Source organism: Aotus nancymaae, unplaced genomic scaffold (assembly GCF_030222135.1).
Source record: "Aotus nancymaae isolate 86718 unplaced genomic scaffold, 86718_ANA_hifiasm-v0.15.2.pri h1tg000088l, whole genome shotgun sequence".
NCBI lineage: Eukaryota > Metazoa > Chordata > Mammalia > Primates > Aotidae > Aotus > Aotus nancymaae.
In genome coordinates, this window is record NW_026988503.1 from 58,525 (window position 1) to 75,761 (window position 17,237).

The following is a 17,237-nucleotide window of genomic DNA, read 5'->3' on the forward strand; positions in this document are numbered from 1 at the left end:
ACTCAATTCACAGATTTTCCATCTAGAGAAAATATAGTCATCCCTCAGTATCTGGAGGATCGGTTCCAGGACCTCCCACAGACATCAGAATCCAGAGATGCTCTAGTCTCTGATATAAAATTTGCACATAACATTCACATCCTCCCATATACTTTAAATCGTCCCCAGATAACTTATGATACCTACTACAATGTAAATGCTATGTAAATAGTCATTATATTGTTTAGGAAATAACAAGAAAAAAAAAGTTGGGCATGTTCAATACAGACACGATTGTTTTTCCAAATGCTTTCAACCTGTGGTTAGTTGAATTCACGGATGCAAAAAACACATGGATACAGAGGGTTGACTGAATATATAAATCTAAATATATGACTAATATGTTCTCAAAACATAGTTCTTTTCTGATCAAAAAGAACAAAGTGGCTCTCCAGCTCCGGATCCTTTCACGAGGGAGGAAAATCTTTCTCAAAAACCCCCAAGTGGAAGTGCTCACCAGAGTGTACTGGACAAACCTGGATCACATTCTCATATCCTGGAAGTTGAAAAAATGTAAATCCGATATTTTCTGCTTCTAAATACGACACTTGCTTAATAAAATTTTAATAATCCTTCCTAATTGCACAAATTCCGTTTTATTCTTGTGCTACCTAAAGTCAAACTTACTAAGGTCTTACAAATAACCTAGTTTGATTGGTGGCATTTTTTTTTTAATTCTAAAAACCAACCTTATCTACGTTAAGCCCACTTTAAGGGTTAATACTTTCAGGGTTAAATATTTTCAAATCATACACTATAGACATCAGTACTATTTTCCAAAAAATAATATTAATGCTTACCCACAAAAGAGAACTTTGAAGCAAATTCCAAGCCTAAAACCATAACAAAAGTATATCTTTTTTATCCTCTATTCTTTTTATATCCTTTCTAGAACAACCTATCTTTGAAATTTGATTCTGTTCTTTTCAGATAACTTTTTCACCAGTCATTAATGTAAATAAAGTAGCATGACAAAGTCTGTACCCCAAAGTTAATAAAATGTGTTTCTACTTCCAGAGCAAAAATAAATGACTGGTCAGCTTGAACTTTCTATAATGGCAACCATCTGCCAAATTATTCAGAACCTTCCTAGGAAGAGCCATGATCCTCCACACACTAATTAAATGAGTCAATGCTGTAATCACACTTTAGCTAACTAATCTATTTCAATCCTGATAATTTAATTACCTAATTCTGGTAAACAAATTTCAACCTTAGTCCAAAATGATTAGAGGATTAAAGTTTAAAATGTGTGAATGCAAACTGAAATAGATCCACTATAACAAAGTTCAAAACAGTTTATTCGTTTCTTAAAACTATGTTTATTATCTCAAATTCAAGAATTAATATGAACTATCATGCCAAGGTTTTCTAAGCCAGTTCTAACCGATGTCATATCTCTTATATTAAATGAATTCCTACTTGTTAGATTTACAATTCCCTAACAGGGTAATCTTCACTGGCTACTCTACACAAAACATGAACATCATCTCCACTCACCCACTTTGTTATTTTTTCCCGCATCACATTTGACCTCCTATTATATATGTTTATGGTTTCTGTTATGTACGTCCAGTGCTGCTCCATAGGACACAGTGATAGACTGTCTTCGTGCACCATCTCTAGTGCCTAAAATGTTGCCTGACCTGCAGTGGTGCGATCTCGGTTCACTGCAACCTCTGCCTCCTGGGCTCAAGCAATCCTCCCACCTCAGCCTCCTGAGTAGCTGGGACTACAGGCATAAGCCACCACATCCCGCTAATTTTGGTATCTTTTGTCGAGACAGAGCCTTATTATGTTGCCCAGGCTAGTCTTGAACTCCTGGGCTCAACTGATCTGCCTGCCTCGGCCTCCCAAGGCTCTGGAATTACAGGCATGAGCCACCACACCTGGCCTTATAGACACTTAAAAAAACAAAAAAAAAGCCTTAGAAATGTAAACTTACAAATAGTAAATCTGTATATTTACTGATGTACTTTTCTCTATATTTTAAATTGTGGTATAATGATTACAATAACAAGAACAATAAACAAATTACAAAGAAAAACGATTGCTACCACCACCACTACCACAAGAGGCAATCACCAGCTGTAAAATATGTTGTGTTCAAGAACAGAAAATCAAACACCGCATGTTCTCACTCATAGCGGGTGTTGAACAATGAGAACACATGGACTCAGGGAGGGGAGCATCACACACTAGGGTCCGTGGGGGAGAACTAGTGGAGGGACAGCTGGGGGTGGGGAGTTGGGGAGGGATAACATGGGGAGAAACACCAGATATAGTTGATGGGTAGGAAGGCAGCAAACCACATTGCCATGTATATACCTATGCAACAATCCTGCATGTTCTTCACATGCACCCCAAAACATAAAACGCAATAAAATCTATATATAAAATATATATACATGTTGTATTCTAATCATGGAATAAACAATTTAATCTTGTTTTTATTATTATTATTATTTTAGAGACAAGGTCTCACTGTGTTACCCAGGCTGGAATACAGTGATGTGATAGAAGCTCACTGCAGCCTCAAACTCCTGGGTTCAAGCAATCCTCCCACCTCAGCCTCTCGAGTAGCCAGGACTACAGGCTTTCATCACTATATCCAGATAATTTCTTTTTTTGGTCAAGACAAAGTCTCACTATGTTGTCCAGGCTGCTCTCAAACTCCTGGCCTCAAGAGATCCTCCCACCTTGACCTCTCAAATCACCATACCTAGCCAATTTAACTCTGATAAGTACACTATATAGGTATTCCCATTTTATGGATAAGGAAATTGGTAATCAAAGATGTAAAATAAGATTTCCAAAGCCAAGCAGAGATACATAAGCAGATCCAAAACACCAGAGCTCTGACTCTTAAACCCCCAATACCAATTTGTGATATATAAGTATCATTAAAGGACAAAGGCAAATAGTATCAGTATCATAGTAGCAGGATACAGAGCCGGTCTATATAAAGAACTAAAAAAAGCACAGTACTCATAGTGATTTCTATACCTGAAGAACAGGCTGCCAGAACATGAGACATGTTTAAAAATTAAACATCACTTGAGTCTTTCTTTCAAAAGAAATACCTCAGAGTCACTGACTGGTCTAGTACATAAGTGGAGTTAAAGTATAAATAACTTACGTTCTTGTAACCTGAACTTAGGTTAAAATACACAAGGAAAACTAGTGTGTTAAGCTACTTTTTTCTAATCCAATTCTGTTGTAAACTGAGCCAAAATCATTTCCTACTGTCTTTCTACTGATTGCTTCTTCATTGGCTTCCATTTTACATTTTTCATCCAATCCATTTATTCACAATTTGTATATGACTAGTCAAGCTCATTTGTTGTTCCATGAAATAAATGCAATTGATTCTGTGTGCCAGTCATGGTTTCTTAGACATTTAGTCATTACTTCCACCCACATATTTCATGTTTCTCTAGAAAATTGGCAGCCATGTAGAGGCCTAATGCTCTTTTCAATACCAACATTTATAATTTGTTACAAGATAATTTTATTCATAGGGAGATTCACATTAAAGATACAATTCTAAGCCATTATTATGTACCCTGATGTAGACAGAGTAAAATTCGACTCACTTTTCTATAATACAAACATCACTCTGATTTATAAGTGACATTAAAAAATCAATAAATATATTAATTCACTAACAAGGAAAGGTGACAGAGTAGACCCCCTCCCACCGACCAGTGTTTCTTAGCAATGTAACTGGCTAAAAAACATAAGCAGCTTAAAAGTTATAAGATGAGAAATATTTTTAATTTAAACAAATGTATAATACTTGTGCCCTTAATTATATATTCAAAAGCCCTCTGATTACAGTTGCCCACAAACTTAAGTACTTCATTAGACAAATGTGTTGTTTTCCATACTGAAACATGTTCAGCAGTATTTTTCAACTTGACAGTTTTACTTACTGTCTTAGAAGCAGTATTAATGTACTGCATCACCATTTCTTTTTTGATACTGAAGTCCTTTTCCCGCAATGGTGCCTTTTTATCTTCATTTAAATTCATATCTTCCTGGAAAACACAATTAAAATGCCTCATTTTAGAATCTAAGGAGAGCAGCAATTCTACATGCACTACGAATGGAAAAATCAATAATTTGTGACTAAAGCAGCATTAATTGTTTTGGAATGATTTACGTGTAGTTCAGCCTGAAGGAAGGAGAGAGAAAAAAGCTGGAGAGAGAGAGAAGAAAGTATTCCAGATCATTTTAACAGGTAAAACACTTACCAAAAGAACCTTTAAAATTCACAGCAAGCAAATAAAATTATATTCACATCACTATAGATAATTAGACAGTTGCAGATTTCTGCCATTCATAAGGTCATTAGGATTCACAATTTCAATATATTTATTTATTTTTACAACAGCTGCACCTGAAGCTATCTTGTACTGCTTTGAAAGAGCTGCTCTTTTTGTCATAAAAATTAAAAACTAAATAAACCAATTTTCAGATTCTGATACTCACAAGCACATATCAAATATCCAGTACTGATTCTAGTAAAAGACAAAGCATTTTATAGTTTTGTCTTTTCCCTACTCTTATAAAAAATGTTAACTAGTTAATTTATTGAATGTTCATATCACATAAAAGTTGTACTTATAAAAATAGCCACCACCTAAAATCTAACATTGCTCAACAGCACCAACCAAAATAAAGGTTTAAGTATCCAAGATCTTGCTACAGGCTTAATTTTGACTAAAAATTCAAGTCAGGTATATGTTCACATAAATATATGAATTGCTCTTAATTAACTGCTAAAATAAGAGGCTGTTCTGGCTAAGGAAAGGGTGCCTGAGGTAAGACAGAAATGGCTAAAGGAGAAGGGCAGCTCAAACGAATTTCCTCCTGAACTTAGCCCTAAGTCATTTGTGATATGCAATGTGAAATACCTGAATGTATATAAACTACTATTCTACTCAGAATAGATCCATAAAATTCAAGACTTTGAATCACCGATGGAGCCTAGCAAGTTAAATTTCTTCCAGATTTTATAAGGGTGCTACATTCATCAAATGCTGTAGTTTATGCCTTCAGCTGACTCAATTCTTGGCTACCAAACTCTTCAAGCAATTAAAAGTCAAAATTCCCTTCATTTTACCTTGATAGAAATATTTAAGATCTTAGAAGATGTTCCATTTGACTCTACAATAAAAGGTAGTAATTAGTAATGTCACTTTTCCTGTTCTAGTTAGAAACACCCTGTTATGTGAATAATGGTTTGTTTTGTTTTGTTTTTTTCTCTAAGCTAGTGAGAGAAGGCTCAATAGGACTTAACACCACATAGGAAGCATTTTGGAAATTTTGGAAACTTCTGTAAGCATGTTTGTTAGTTGTCACAATAATTGAGGTGATGCTAGCAGCATTTACAAGGGTAGCATCACAGTTTGACCTGTACAGTAAAAACTACCTGTGCCCCATAAAGAGATTCACATACATTAAAAAGACAGAGAGAAAGAATCATCCTTAACTAAGCCTAGACTTTAATTCAATGGAACTGTTCTAGGACAAGTGAGTCCCAAATCTGGGGCTTAGCCCAGAAGGGCTCTTGGCTTCATCACAGGAAGAATTCAAAGGCAAGATGGTGGTATTACACAGCAACCTTTTATTGAATGGTGCTGCTCCTTGCAGAACAGAGCTAACTCAGGCAGTGTGCACAGAGTCAGAAATGTATGTGCTCTTGGCAATTGTAATTATACTCACTTAAAACCGCTTCACTGTATGCAAATTAGGGGGTGGGTCAATGTAAATTAAGGGATGGGTTATTTAGAATTTTCTAGGAAAGGGGTGGTAACTTATGGGCCATTGCCATGGCATTTGTAAATTACTATGGCACTAGCGGGAGTGTCTTATGCTAACGAGTAATGAGGGCAGCTAGGGATTGCTTTTGTCCCATCGGCCAGTTTTTTTTTCAATGCTGTCTGGACCAGTTTCTGTTATGATCAGCAGGGTTGAGACTAAAAAACAAGTTCTGCCAGTCTCCTATTCCAGAAATAGATGTAAAATGTAAAATTATTACATATTAAATACTTTGTATTGCATGCTTTTACTTTATACTGAATTTTCCAAAAATCAAACTATCCTGTAAATTATAGTTACACGGTGCTTTCTTTAAGCTTTACTAACAGTTATGCTTCATTCTTGAAATGTAGGTGTCCCAGGGAAATACTGATGGTGGTATTTGAATCCCCAAAACAGCACAGCTATATCAATCTACCAATCTACAATGACACTGCTGTACTTGCAGAGGTAATGAAGCAGAGATTCAAGTGTGTGAATTTACTATACCTTCTTGAGTGGTCATGGCCAGTTGTTTAAATTGAAATATATATTTTATTATAGAGTACAAAAAGACATTGATTTTCTTAATTTATGAACATAGGTAACATTATCTATAACGAATTTCATAGGAAAAAATGTAATGAGGCAGTTAGGTGATAACTGTTATAAAAGGTGGGGGAACCTGAGAGCACTGGGAAATTCTGTTTTAAATTATTCACTTTATTTTTATTTTCAGTGTAATGGCCAAACATTATCCAGTCTCTTTAGTAAATTAAAATACTTAATAGATACAGAATACCAAAAAAACAGAAAGCCCTTTAGTTATGGCTGAAATTGAAATACAATTTCAAGGTGAATAGTAGAAGGAATTTTTTTTAAAAGTCCTCTGCTTTCTTTTTGGAAAGACATCTTCGTGATAACACCAGTTCATACACAAAAGTGGTTGTAACGGTTAATTCTGGGGGTTGGTTACTTTTAGGTGTGATGGTTAATTTTGGGTTAGTCTTCTGGCTTAAAGGATACCCAGATGGCTGGTAAAGCATTATCTCTAGGTATGTCTTTCAGAATAGATTGGCACTTGAATCAGTGTACTGGGTAAGGAAGATCCGCCCTCAGTGTGGGCAGGCACCATCTTATCAGCTGATAGCTTGGATAAAACGAAAAGGTAGATGAAAGGCTAAGTCTCTCTCTCTCTCTCTCTTCTGGAACTGGAACAACCTTCTTCTGCCCTTAGACATCAGAACTCCAAGTTCTTCAGCCTCTGGACCCTGGAACTTGCACCAGTGGCACCCTTCCTGGAGTTTTCAGGCCTTAGGCCACCTCAGCCTCCAACTGAGTTACAGCAACAACTTCCCTGGTTTTGAAAACTTTGTACCTGAACTGAGCCACACTGCTGACTTTCCTGATTCTCCAGCTTGCAGACAGCATACTGTAGGACTTCTTACCCTTTATAATCATGTGAGCCAGGTCTCCTAATAAATCCCCTCTCATACAGACAGGCAGACAGGCGGACATCCTACTGGTTCTGTTTCGCTGGAGAACTCTGACTAGTAGAGTGATACACCTGGAATTAAAGGAGACACCCAAAGTTCTCCCAGCTGCTTTCTCTGGTTTATCCTGCCTCTTGCGCCTAAATATTATACTTACCTTCCTGACAAAAGTAATGATGACAGTCCTAGTGTAAAAACAAAAAGGAGACAAATAATACTTGCTCTAATATGGATGCTGTCCCATGCAAATCTCACAGTTAAATTTGAACCCCAGTGTTGGAAGCAGGGCCTAGTGGGAGGTGTCTGGGTCATGAGTGCATGTCCCTCATGAATAGATTAGTGACCTTGCTAGGGTAGAAGTGAGTTCTTGCCCTACTAATTTCCATGAGAGCAGGCTGTTAATAAGAGCCTGGCACCTCCCCACCACCTTCTCTCTTGCCTCCTTTCTCGCCATGTGATCTCTGCACCCACCAGCTGCTCCTTGCCTTTCATCATGAGTGGAAGCTCCCTGAGGCCCTCACCATGCTGGTCCCATGCTTCTTATACAGCCTGCAGAACTGAAAGCCAAATAAACCTCTCTTTTAAATTACTCAGCCTCAGGTATTCCTTTATGGCAACACAAAATGGACTAAGACAATACTACAAAAAGATTGGAATCAATTACATAACACACTAAACCTTTGTGAGATACCCACTAGGCATGTAACTTCATCTAACAGGTCATTTTCCATATGTCCAGGAGGAAATGGCATTTGAAAGAGTAAGAAAAGCTCTGCCCTTTAAAAAGAGAGAAAGAGAGATAAGGAGGCAGTAGAGAGAAAAAATATGCATGAAGGCATGAGGGGTACAGTATTTTTAGAATATATTTTGAATTTCTATTTATGGAAAACAAGGCTGAAAGAAGAAAATCCCATGAGGCAGATAGCACTTAACTTCTGGGAGTAACAAAGTCCTTGGAAATTTTATTGGGAGCCTTTTCCCCTAAAAATCGCATATCCATATTTTATGTTGAAATTCCAGAAGGGTTAAGCATCTTCCAAGGCTATCTAAGAAAATGGAGTTGGGAAAGGTCAGTGGGGGAAAAGTGAGCAAGCCATCATTTTTTTTTTATGTTTCTTAGTTTATATTTCCTCAAAATTATCATGTTGTATCTCCATTATCTATGGTCATGTTCTGTTAAAAGCAGAGCCTGAAACAGGGATTCAGGTGCAGGTGGGGCTGCTCTCAGGATAAAGGAAGTAAGACAGAAGAGGAAAAAAAAAAGACATACTGAAGGTGGCCTCTGGTGGATTCTCACTTCACCCTGAAATGCACCACAGTCAGGATGACCTGGAAGCAGAAACCAGCCTCCACAACCTCAAGTTAGTCATTAGCTGCAGAATCCTAGTTTTGATGAGGGCGAATCTCTGGAGAAAGGGGCATCTATAAGCCATTAGAAGCCAACACTCATCACCTGGGGCCTGGGTGCACCAGCCTGGTAAAAAGGGGCTGGGAGGGGGTACCAACAGTACCCACTATGCCATTTGAAAAGAATTCACTTGATATTAAAATAAGACTTCTTTCAAATAGAACTGAATAAATGTAGAAACACATAGAGATTGCCTTAAAAAAAAAGAGCAATATAAACTATTGTGTATTAACTGATTAACTGATCCTTCCACTCACACATAGGTCAATAAAACGTGCTGTTTTACTGTGCTACCACACTGCCTAGGTACAAAATGACACTGTAGACAGACTTTAAAACAGCTCTAAAATGGCCGTTTTACCTCAATATATCAGCATGTTGATATATGTATGTATCTCATTAAATGTCGATTATAGGTAAATACTTAGCAGGAAATGTAAAAAAAAACACAAATACATAAGGCTCAGTGAGTAATTTGAAAGAGGTTAAAATTTCCATGGATATATGAAATAAATCTCTACCCTTTAAATGGAAAAATTTATCAACTGGCTATTGGGCTGAATATATGTCGTTCAAAAAAATTATTTGACAAGTCACCTATTCAAAATTTTAATGTCTGAAGAGCATATTATTGTCTTTGATGTTAAAGTTCTGTTAATATGTTAACAATTTGCATTATGAATTATCTCATTTATAGTACTCCTTAATATACAGATGCTCAACTTACAATGCGGTTATGTCCCAAAAAAGCCATTAAAAATTGAAATGCAGAAATGCATTTAATACATCTAACCTACTGCATGTCACAGCTCAGCCTGGCCTCCCTTAAACATGCTCAGAACGCTTGCATTGGCCTACAGTTGGGCAAAATCATCTAGCATAAATGCTATTTTATAATAACATTTTGTATACACAGATGCACATTTTGTAGACATAGTGGGATACGAAAACACAAAGCACAATATCCAAAAAATGCTGGGGAACCAGTACAGGTGGTTGTTCAGCCTCATGATTGCATGACTGACGGGGGAGTTGCAGCTCTCAGTTTCTGCCCCGCATCACAACAGAGTGTCAAACTGCATATTGCTAGCACAGAAAAAGAATAAAATTCAAAATTCGAAGTACAGTCTCTACACAATGCATGTTGCTTTCTCACCACTGTAAAGTCGAAAATCATTCCATCGAACTGATGTATGTTGGAGATCACCTGTACATGTGTAGACATAGTTTTGCCAGGGAAAACTGGGAGTTGCAACATCAAAAAAAATAGTTTTCCTTTTGCCAATTACTTTCTAATTAAAATCTATACCTAAATGGAATCACTGTGCTGTTTTACTGTGCTAATCTGACTGGCACTAGAAATAGATTTCAGAAGTACAATACTTGAAAAACTTTTTTTTCTTCATTCAATACATAGAAACACAGCTATGCCATCCAAAAAGACCAGAATTTAAAAGACCAAATTAACATGGTACCAGAAAGTAAAAAAAAAGTACTCCAAAAGGAAGAAAGAAAGAAAATATGTCAAAAGGACATGAGCCAAACTGCAAAAGCTATAAATGGCCAAAACTGGAACAATTTGAAAAATAAAATGATAGAATTAGATTACAACCTAAAAAGCAAAATAAATTAAGGAGATGCTTTCAGACCATGCAGATATCCTGTTTCTCCTTAATTATAAAGGAAAAAAATAGTAACTTTACAAGGGTGGAAGCTGGCAGATGCCACCTTAACAAAGTCATCCGGGCTAACACCACCAATAATAGGACATATTGATACTTCATACCTCCAGCTATGATATAATGAGAAGGGTGATCACATCTGTAGTATTCATCCCAAAATAAACCTTAATCTAATCACAAAAATAAAAAAGTCAGACAAACCCAAATTGAGAGAACTCTACACAATAAGTAACCATAAATCTTCAAAAGAATCAAGGTCATAAAAGATAAGGAACTGTCATTGACTAGAAGAGTCATAACAAACAGATACAAGATGTGATCCTGGATTTGATACTGGAAGGGAAAAAAAAGGGACATTTGTGGGAAAACTGGCAAAATCTGAAGAAAGTCTGTAGTTTAGTCAGTGACATTGTCTGAGTATTCAATTCTCAGCTTTAATAATTGTACGAATGTTATATAAGATGTTAACATTGGGGTAGTTGGGTGAAAAATATACAAGAATTCTCTATACTATTTTTGCAGTTCTTCTGTAAGGATAAAGTTATTTTAAAAGATAAAATTGAAGTATTTTAATAGCAGAATTTTTTATAAATAATTTGGGGCAAAAAAAGAAAAACAGAACATCATTATTCAAAAAAAAAGAAGAAGAAGAAAAAGGAGATTTTTTTTTTACCTCCTCTAAATAAAAAGAATAGGTTTGTAGACTATTTGGCTATAGTAAATACACACTGAAGTGAAGGAGAAAAGGGGACTAAAGAAACCACAATCAATACAAATCCAAGGGTCCTAAGAGGAAGGGTTAAGTAAGTCAGACACAGGTAACAGAATTCCATTCAAAACCCAAACTTCTCCGACTGTTTACATTTCCGATTTTCATTCTAAACCTGTTCTATGAACTGACCTTCTCACCCATCCTCCCAGAACCATTTTACAAAGACCTCTAGGTATTCCTGTAATCTTAAATGATGGTCAAATTCTTGAGCCAGGTAGTGTGCTAAACATTTATAAGCTTTACGTAACTAATCCTCACTAATTTGAGGTATGTCCTCTTTATTAAGGAGAGAGCTGAGATTTAGGAAAATTCTGCAAGTTGACCATGGTTCTTTAACTTAGACTTGAACTCTGTTCTATCTTATCTTCCTCACTCTTATTTTCATATTATTCATCACTATTAGCATCTAAAATCCCTTTTCCTTGGGGCTAGTACCATCTGACTGAACAATTCCACTGCCATCAACTTGGGTTTATTCCTCTAACACTCCACACCTTGCTATCACCCACAATGGCCCTAGAGCCAGCTTGTCCAACTTGCAGCCCAGGACAGCTTTGAATGTGGCCCAATACTTTCTTAAAACATTATGAGATTTTTTTGTGATTTTTTTTAAGCTCATCAGCTATTGTGTTAGTGTCTTTTAGGTGTGGCTCAAGACAAGTATTCTTCCAATGTGGCCCAGGGAAGCCAAAAGATTGAGCATGCCTGCCCTAGAGTGTCCTTGGCTTCCCTGCCAATGCAACCTTCACTTCCACTGTCCGCAGCTACAGTCCTCATGACCACACCTGGACCTTTTCATTATCTAAAACCTGCTACACCAGAGGCATCATCAGAATCTCTATAATCCTTATCTATGACCTCAATCTTCCATTTTGTCACTTCTCCCACTCTCAGACCACCTTTTTCTTGACCCCAATGAAAACCTCCACTTTCTTGACCATTCCAATTTCTTCCAATGAAGGCCAACTGTTGATTCATCAATTCTCACAACATTTATAGTAAATCCTACTAGTCTCTTTTCATATTTCATATGGTACTTATTTCAAACCTTGGCTATTTTCCAGGAACTATGAAACTACTACTTCTGCCTATCACTCTCAGTAAGTAAATTTCAATTCCTTCTATGAAAACAAAGCTACAATTCCATTTCCTGCTGTTTCACCACTTTATTTACACACTAATATCTTTCCCTACCCAACCACTGCATCTATCCAAAGACAGTCCTGTTCATTTATGCTCAAGATCCCCTTTCCTCCCACCTCCAGAAAGGGTATTACACATCTATTATCCTCTTCTATTTTATTTCACTGAATTCTCTCAGTTGGTTCAGTATCAATATATAAGCAAGTTAATCTTTAATCAATTAAAGTTAAACAAAAAAACTTCCCTCAACTCTGGCTCTTTATATGTAACTCTCTCTTTCTCCCTCACGATAACATTTAAAAGAAATTTTTCTATACTTGATGCCTCTTTCACAGTGCATGGAACATGATGGTCACTTTTTAAATACTTGCTAAATAAAGATGATATCAGAAAAGTTCTCAAATAGAATTTGCTCATCCTATTTTAGGAAAAACATATGAGATGTAGGTAATCTTCTGAGAGATGGAACTGAAGCTGGAGATGATACAGACCTAGACTAGAACACTGAGCAATTGCTGCTCCTAAGAAGATTCTCAAGAATCTTCAGATAACAGTAATGGGAATGAGTTCCAACTCCGGGGGTAGAAATCTTCAGGTCATGACACTGACACAGAGATGGCCAAGCTAAAATCCATCATTTTTCAGGAACACTAGCAGAACCACACTAAACCTCAGTGACCTAGAACAGAGTCAATATAACGACTGACCCCTGCCAAGAAGTATCTAGTTGAGGAATGAATGGGACCAAGGTTCCTTCCAGATTTCACTTCATCATCCCTTTCAAACTTTCAAACTTATGACCTTGTGTGGTGCTGTGTCCACCCAGAATGAAAGGATAGACCTATTTTGTAATTTGCACAAGGACCAAATTGGTCAGTGGTGGTCCTGACCTGGAAACCAGGTCAAGCAAGCAACTTTTAAGACACTCCAAAAGAGTCTTCCTACAGGTTGCATGGGGCCAGAAGTTCCCACACACCAGCAAACTGCCAGTTTGCTACTGTTTTTAGGGACCCTAACTCCCTACTAGGCTGTTTTTTAAAGTGGTATAAAATAAATATTATCCACATTTTCTTTGGCAAAACTGAAAGGCGGAAGGATATAATTTAATACCTGTGCACATACATGCAACTAGTTGGAGCACTAAGGTGCAATCAAACAGAGAACAGCAATGAGAGAGTGGACATTTTTTTCAACTGAATTACACACGTTAGACTCAATATTTTCATTCATGGCTGTGGATTTTACAAGACAGCATACTCATTAAATTTACATACATCAAGTTGAGTGGGACAGTTAACACCATGGAGAGTCAGATTAAATTTACAATGATTGACTATTTGCAGAATTAAGTGAATATGTACAAGCAGCAAGTTGCTGAAGATGGTCAGGTGGAAGGCTATTCAGCCAAAAAGGAAAAACACTACAGACAGGCAGAGCATGACTAGCGTTACAAAAATGGATACAGGAAATATAGTACTATAATGGACCAAAATATTTGTATGGGCCAATAAGCATAATATTGGAAGACAAAAATTGAAAGCACTACAATAGCAAAACCAAACATTAATTCCAATTAAGTCAACAGCAATCACCTAATTTCAATATTATTATGTTTTGTTTTAGGGGTTAAAGCCAACATAATTTTTCTTGGTAGCAGTCTCTGTTTTGCTAGCATTATATTATTAAAACCACAAACTGGTTAAGCATCTTAAGAGGTGCGCAGTGATCCCCTAATTCCCTCTCTTGTGACAGAGCTCAACATCAGATATGCACAATTTTATCTAGAGTTCTGCTAAAAGTGTTATTCTGTTCTTAACTACATTTGAATTCATCTTCGACATCACACAATATCAAATAGTCGGGCTTTTTATTACACTAAGGGTTTTATTACCATAAATGGCTTAGTGCCAAATAAAAAAATAGATTTCATGACCTCATTCAAGGTCATTATACACTGTCAAATAGGGCAGACTAAATGAATCTTACCTAGTTCTGCAACTTAATAAATTTTATTCTTAGATTGGGTTTAGACATAATTAGAAAACTAAAAGATAAATACTACCAAGAATCTGGAACTTAGTTCTATCTTTAATACTACTTTTCTATATTCAAGATGTCTATAAAATACATTGAAGCTATAAAACAGCTATAAAATCTTTTGCCTATCAGTTTTGCTATGTCCTTATATAAACCTTTGAATAATCATTTTTTAACATAAATGTCATTATAAAAAAGGTGTATTTTTTGGTTTTACCAATAGTGGGGTTGACTTACTACTATACTATCCAGTAGACACTGGATTCCTCAATTCTCATTAAAATTAAAAGAAAGTCTCTGGCTGCTCATTAATAGAACAGCAGCCAGAGAATGACATTTACCCAAAGATTGATAATGAACTCATAAACACTATTTTTTGGCCAAATATTCTAACTGGAGAATATGGGCAGAGTGTAAACTATCTTAATTGAAAAGCACATTTCAGTTTATCCTAATGCAGTATCAAGGAACACACACACACACACACACACACACACACAAAGAAATTTAAATATCAGTTTTCTTTCACATACTGTAAATTTTAGCAGAACAGACAAGAAGTGAGCTGAATATTCAGAAAGCTGCACAACTAATTTATTTTGGAATGTAACCTTGCCAGGATTATTCTGTGTATGCTTAAGCGCATACGATCACAGACAACTGTTATGTAATCCTACAGATAAGAACACTTTCAGTGATGAAAAAGGGTTTTCATTCATATATTTGTTTTTCAACTTTTCTAAGTAAATTTCTTCATAAATTACATAAAGGATAAGATGGTCATTTGACTCAAGATACAACTTTTATCTTAAGGCCAATTTTTCTACAGAAAATATGACTGAGAAAAGGCCTTCACAGGTATACACAAATTGCCTGCACAGCTCCTAATTGGCGAAACAGCATGCTGAAATATTACCAAAACATTTACCCCTTTAAAAGTCCTCCCTCTAACCATTTTATTGGTGCTACAAAATCCCACCAGGCAAAATCCAATACACCTAAATCGTTTATTTTCTCATTTATCTGGATCTAGAAGAAACAACTAAACATTGACATTATCCCCCTGACAAACACAACCCATGAATCAACTTGATAATTGCCTTGAACTACTATACTCTCTCCCTCTTCCTCCTCATACTTCGATTATTATTTGGATTACTTTTAAACCACCTTTCCCTGAAATTTTCAATTTCTAGCCAATGGAGAGGGAAAAGAGTGACAAGTAATAAATCAGAACAAAGCATTCCCACAGAACCTCTCTCATTTTATCTGATCAAGCCTTAATATATTTTTTTAGTTTGTAAGAAATAGAAAATGTTCACAATACAGGAAAGTAGATTTGTAAAGAATACTAATACTTGAAATAAACTGCTGGTAGGAATCTATAGCAGTCAATAAACACTTAAGAGAATTAACACAAAGGGGTCTTTGTTGGTTTTTATTTTCATTCAGACTCCTGGTGACCCTTAAGATATTCCTTGCACACTCAACACAATAGGCATCCATTTATCTGACCAAAGTAATAGCTATTCATAAATCTTTAACACCAAGAATTAAAGAGAACAAAGAAAGATTGTCATTTGCATGTACCCAAAGAGTGGCAACATGGAATAAGCTTATCAAGAGGAACACTCCCCACCTCCATACCAAAAGTATCAAAAGAACATGGTCACATTTGATTTTTATCGGTTCACCTGAGCTCTTCTTTTTCCCTCTGAAAAAGGGCTCTTAGATATTAAGGTTTTATACATTTGTGGTGACTAAGACAACAGACATAAATGCAGAACTAGACAAACGAACTGATGGACAAAAATCAAACCTCAGAAACAAACCCACATGTGCAAAAACTTGATCTATAACATTAGAGATTTTACACATCATAAAAAAGAATGAACTATTCAATAAATGCTGCTGGAAAAACTATGTAGAAAGAAATTGGATCCACATCTCACATCAGACATAGAGATACATATTTCTAATAATTTTAAGTGAATATCTACGAGAATAGATTAATGATGTCAGGATTGATTTCTTCAATAATATACAAAAAGCACAAGCCATAAAAAGATTGATAAATCTGACCACAAATTTTACATTTTTGTACTTCAGCTCTTCATCCCCCCTAATGAAAGTAAAAAGACAAGATTCGGACTAGGACAAGATATTTACAACACATATAAACTGAACACATGAGTATTATTCAGGTTATATGGGAAATTTTACAAATCAATATGAAAAAGATAGAAATCTCAAACAACAAAATGGGCAAAAATATAAACAGGAAATCACAGAGGAGTAGACCAAAGGGCCAATAAGCATGTGAAAAGCTGTTCGGTCACATTTATAATCTGAAAAATATAAATTCTTTAAAGCATGAGACATACTGTTTACATTTGTTTACTTGCAAAACTTAAAAATCTAATACTAATGCAAACAGGGATGTTCTACAAATTAACCAGCCTGCAATCTTCCAAACTGTCAAATTCATAAAATTCATAAGGAAACATAGGAACTATTCCAGACTGAAGAAGATTTTGAAAACATAACTGAAGGCAACATATGATTCTGAACTAGACTTTTTCGCTATAAAGAGCATACTCGTACTGTTGGTAAAACTTGAATAGTGTCTGAGGTAGAAATTGATCATTGTTAACTTTCTGATTTTGCTGGTTGTATTGTGGTTATACAGAAGGAAGTCCTTACTTGTAGAAAATATAAACTAAAGTATTAGAGGATTATGTGTCATTGAATCAGAAATTTCCCATCAAATATATCAGAAGAAAAAAGGTTTTATTCCATACAACTGTATTCTTATACAGAAAAAAAAAATTTCTTTAATGTATGGGAACAAACTATTG

General features: G+C 35.9%; 1 protein-coding gene across 1 annotated transcript in view; it reads right to left on the reverse strand.

The window, feature by feature from the left end:
- Positions 1–17,237, reverse strand: part of LOC105710476 (protein diaphanous homolog 3-like) — a 139,718-nt gene that overhangs the window by 53,352 nt on the left and 69,129 nt on the right. The window contains exon 4 of the mRNA XM_012442841.2: positions 3,975–4,079. Within this exon, the coding sequence (XP_012298264.2) occupies positions 3,975–4,079 (105 nt within the window). The remainder of the gene's footprint in view (positions 1–3,974; positions 4,080–17,237) is intronic.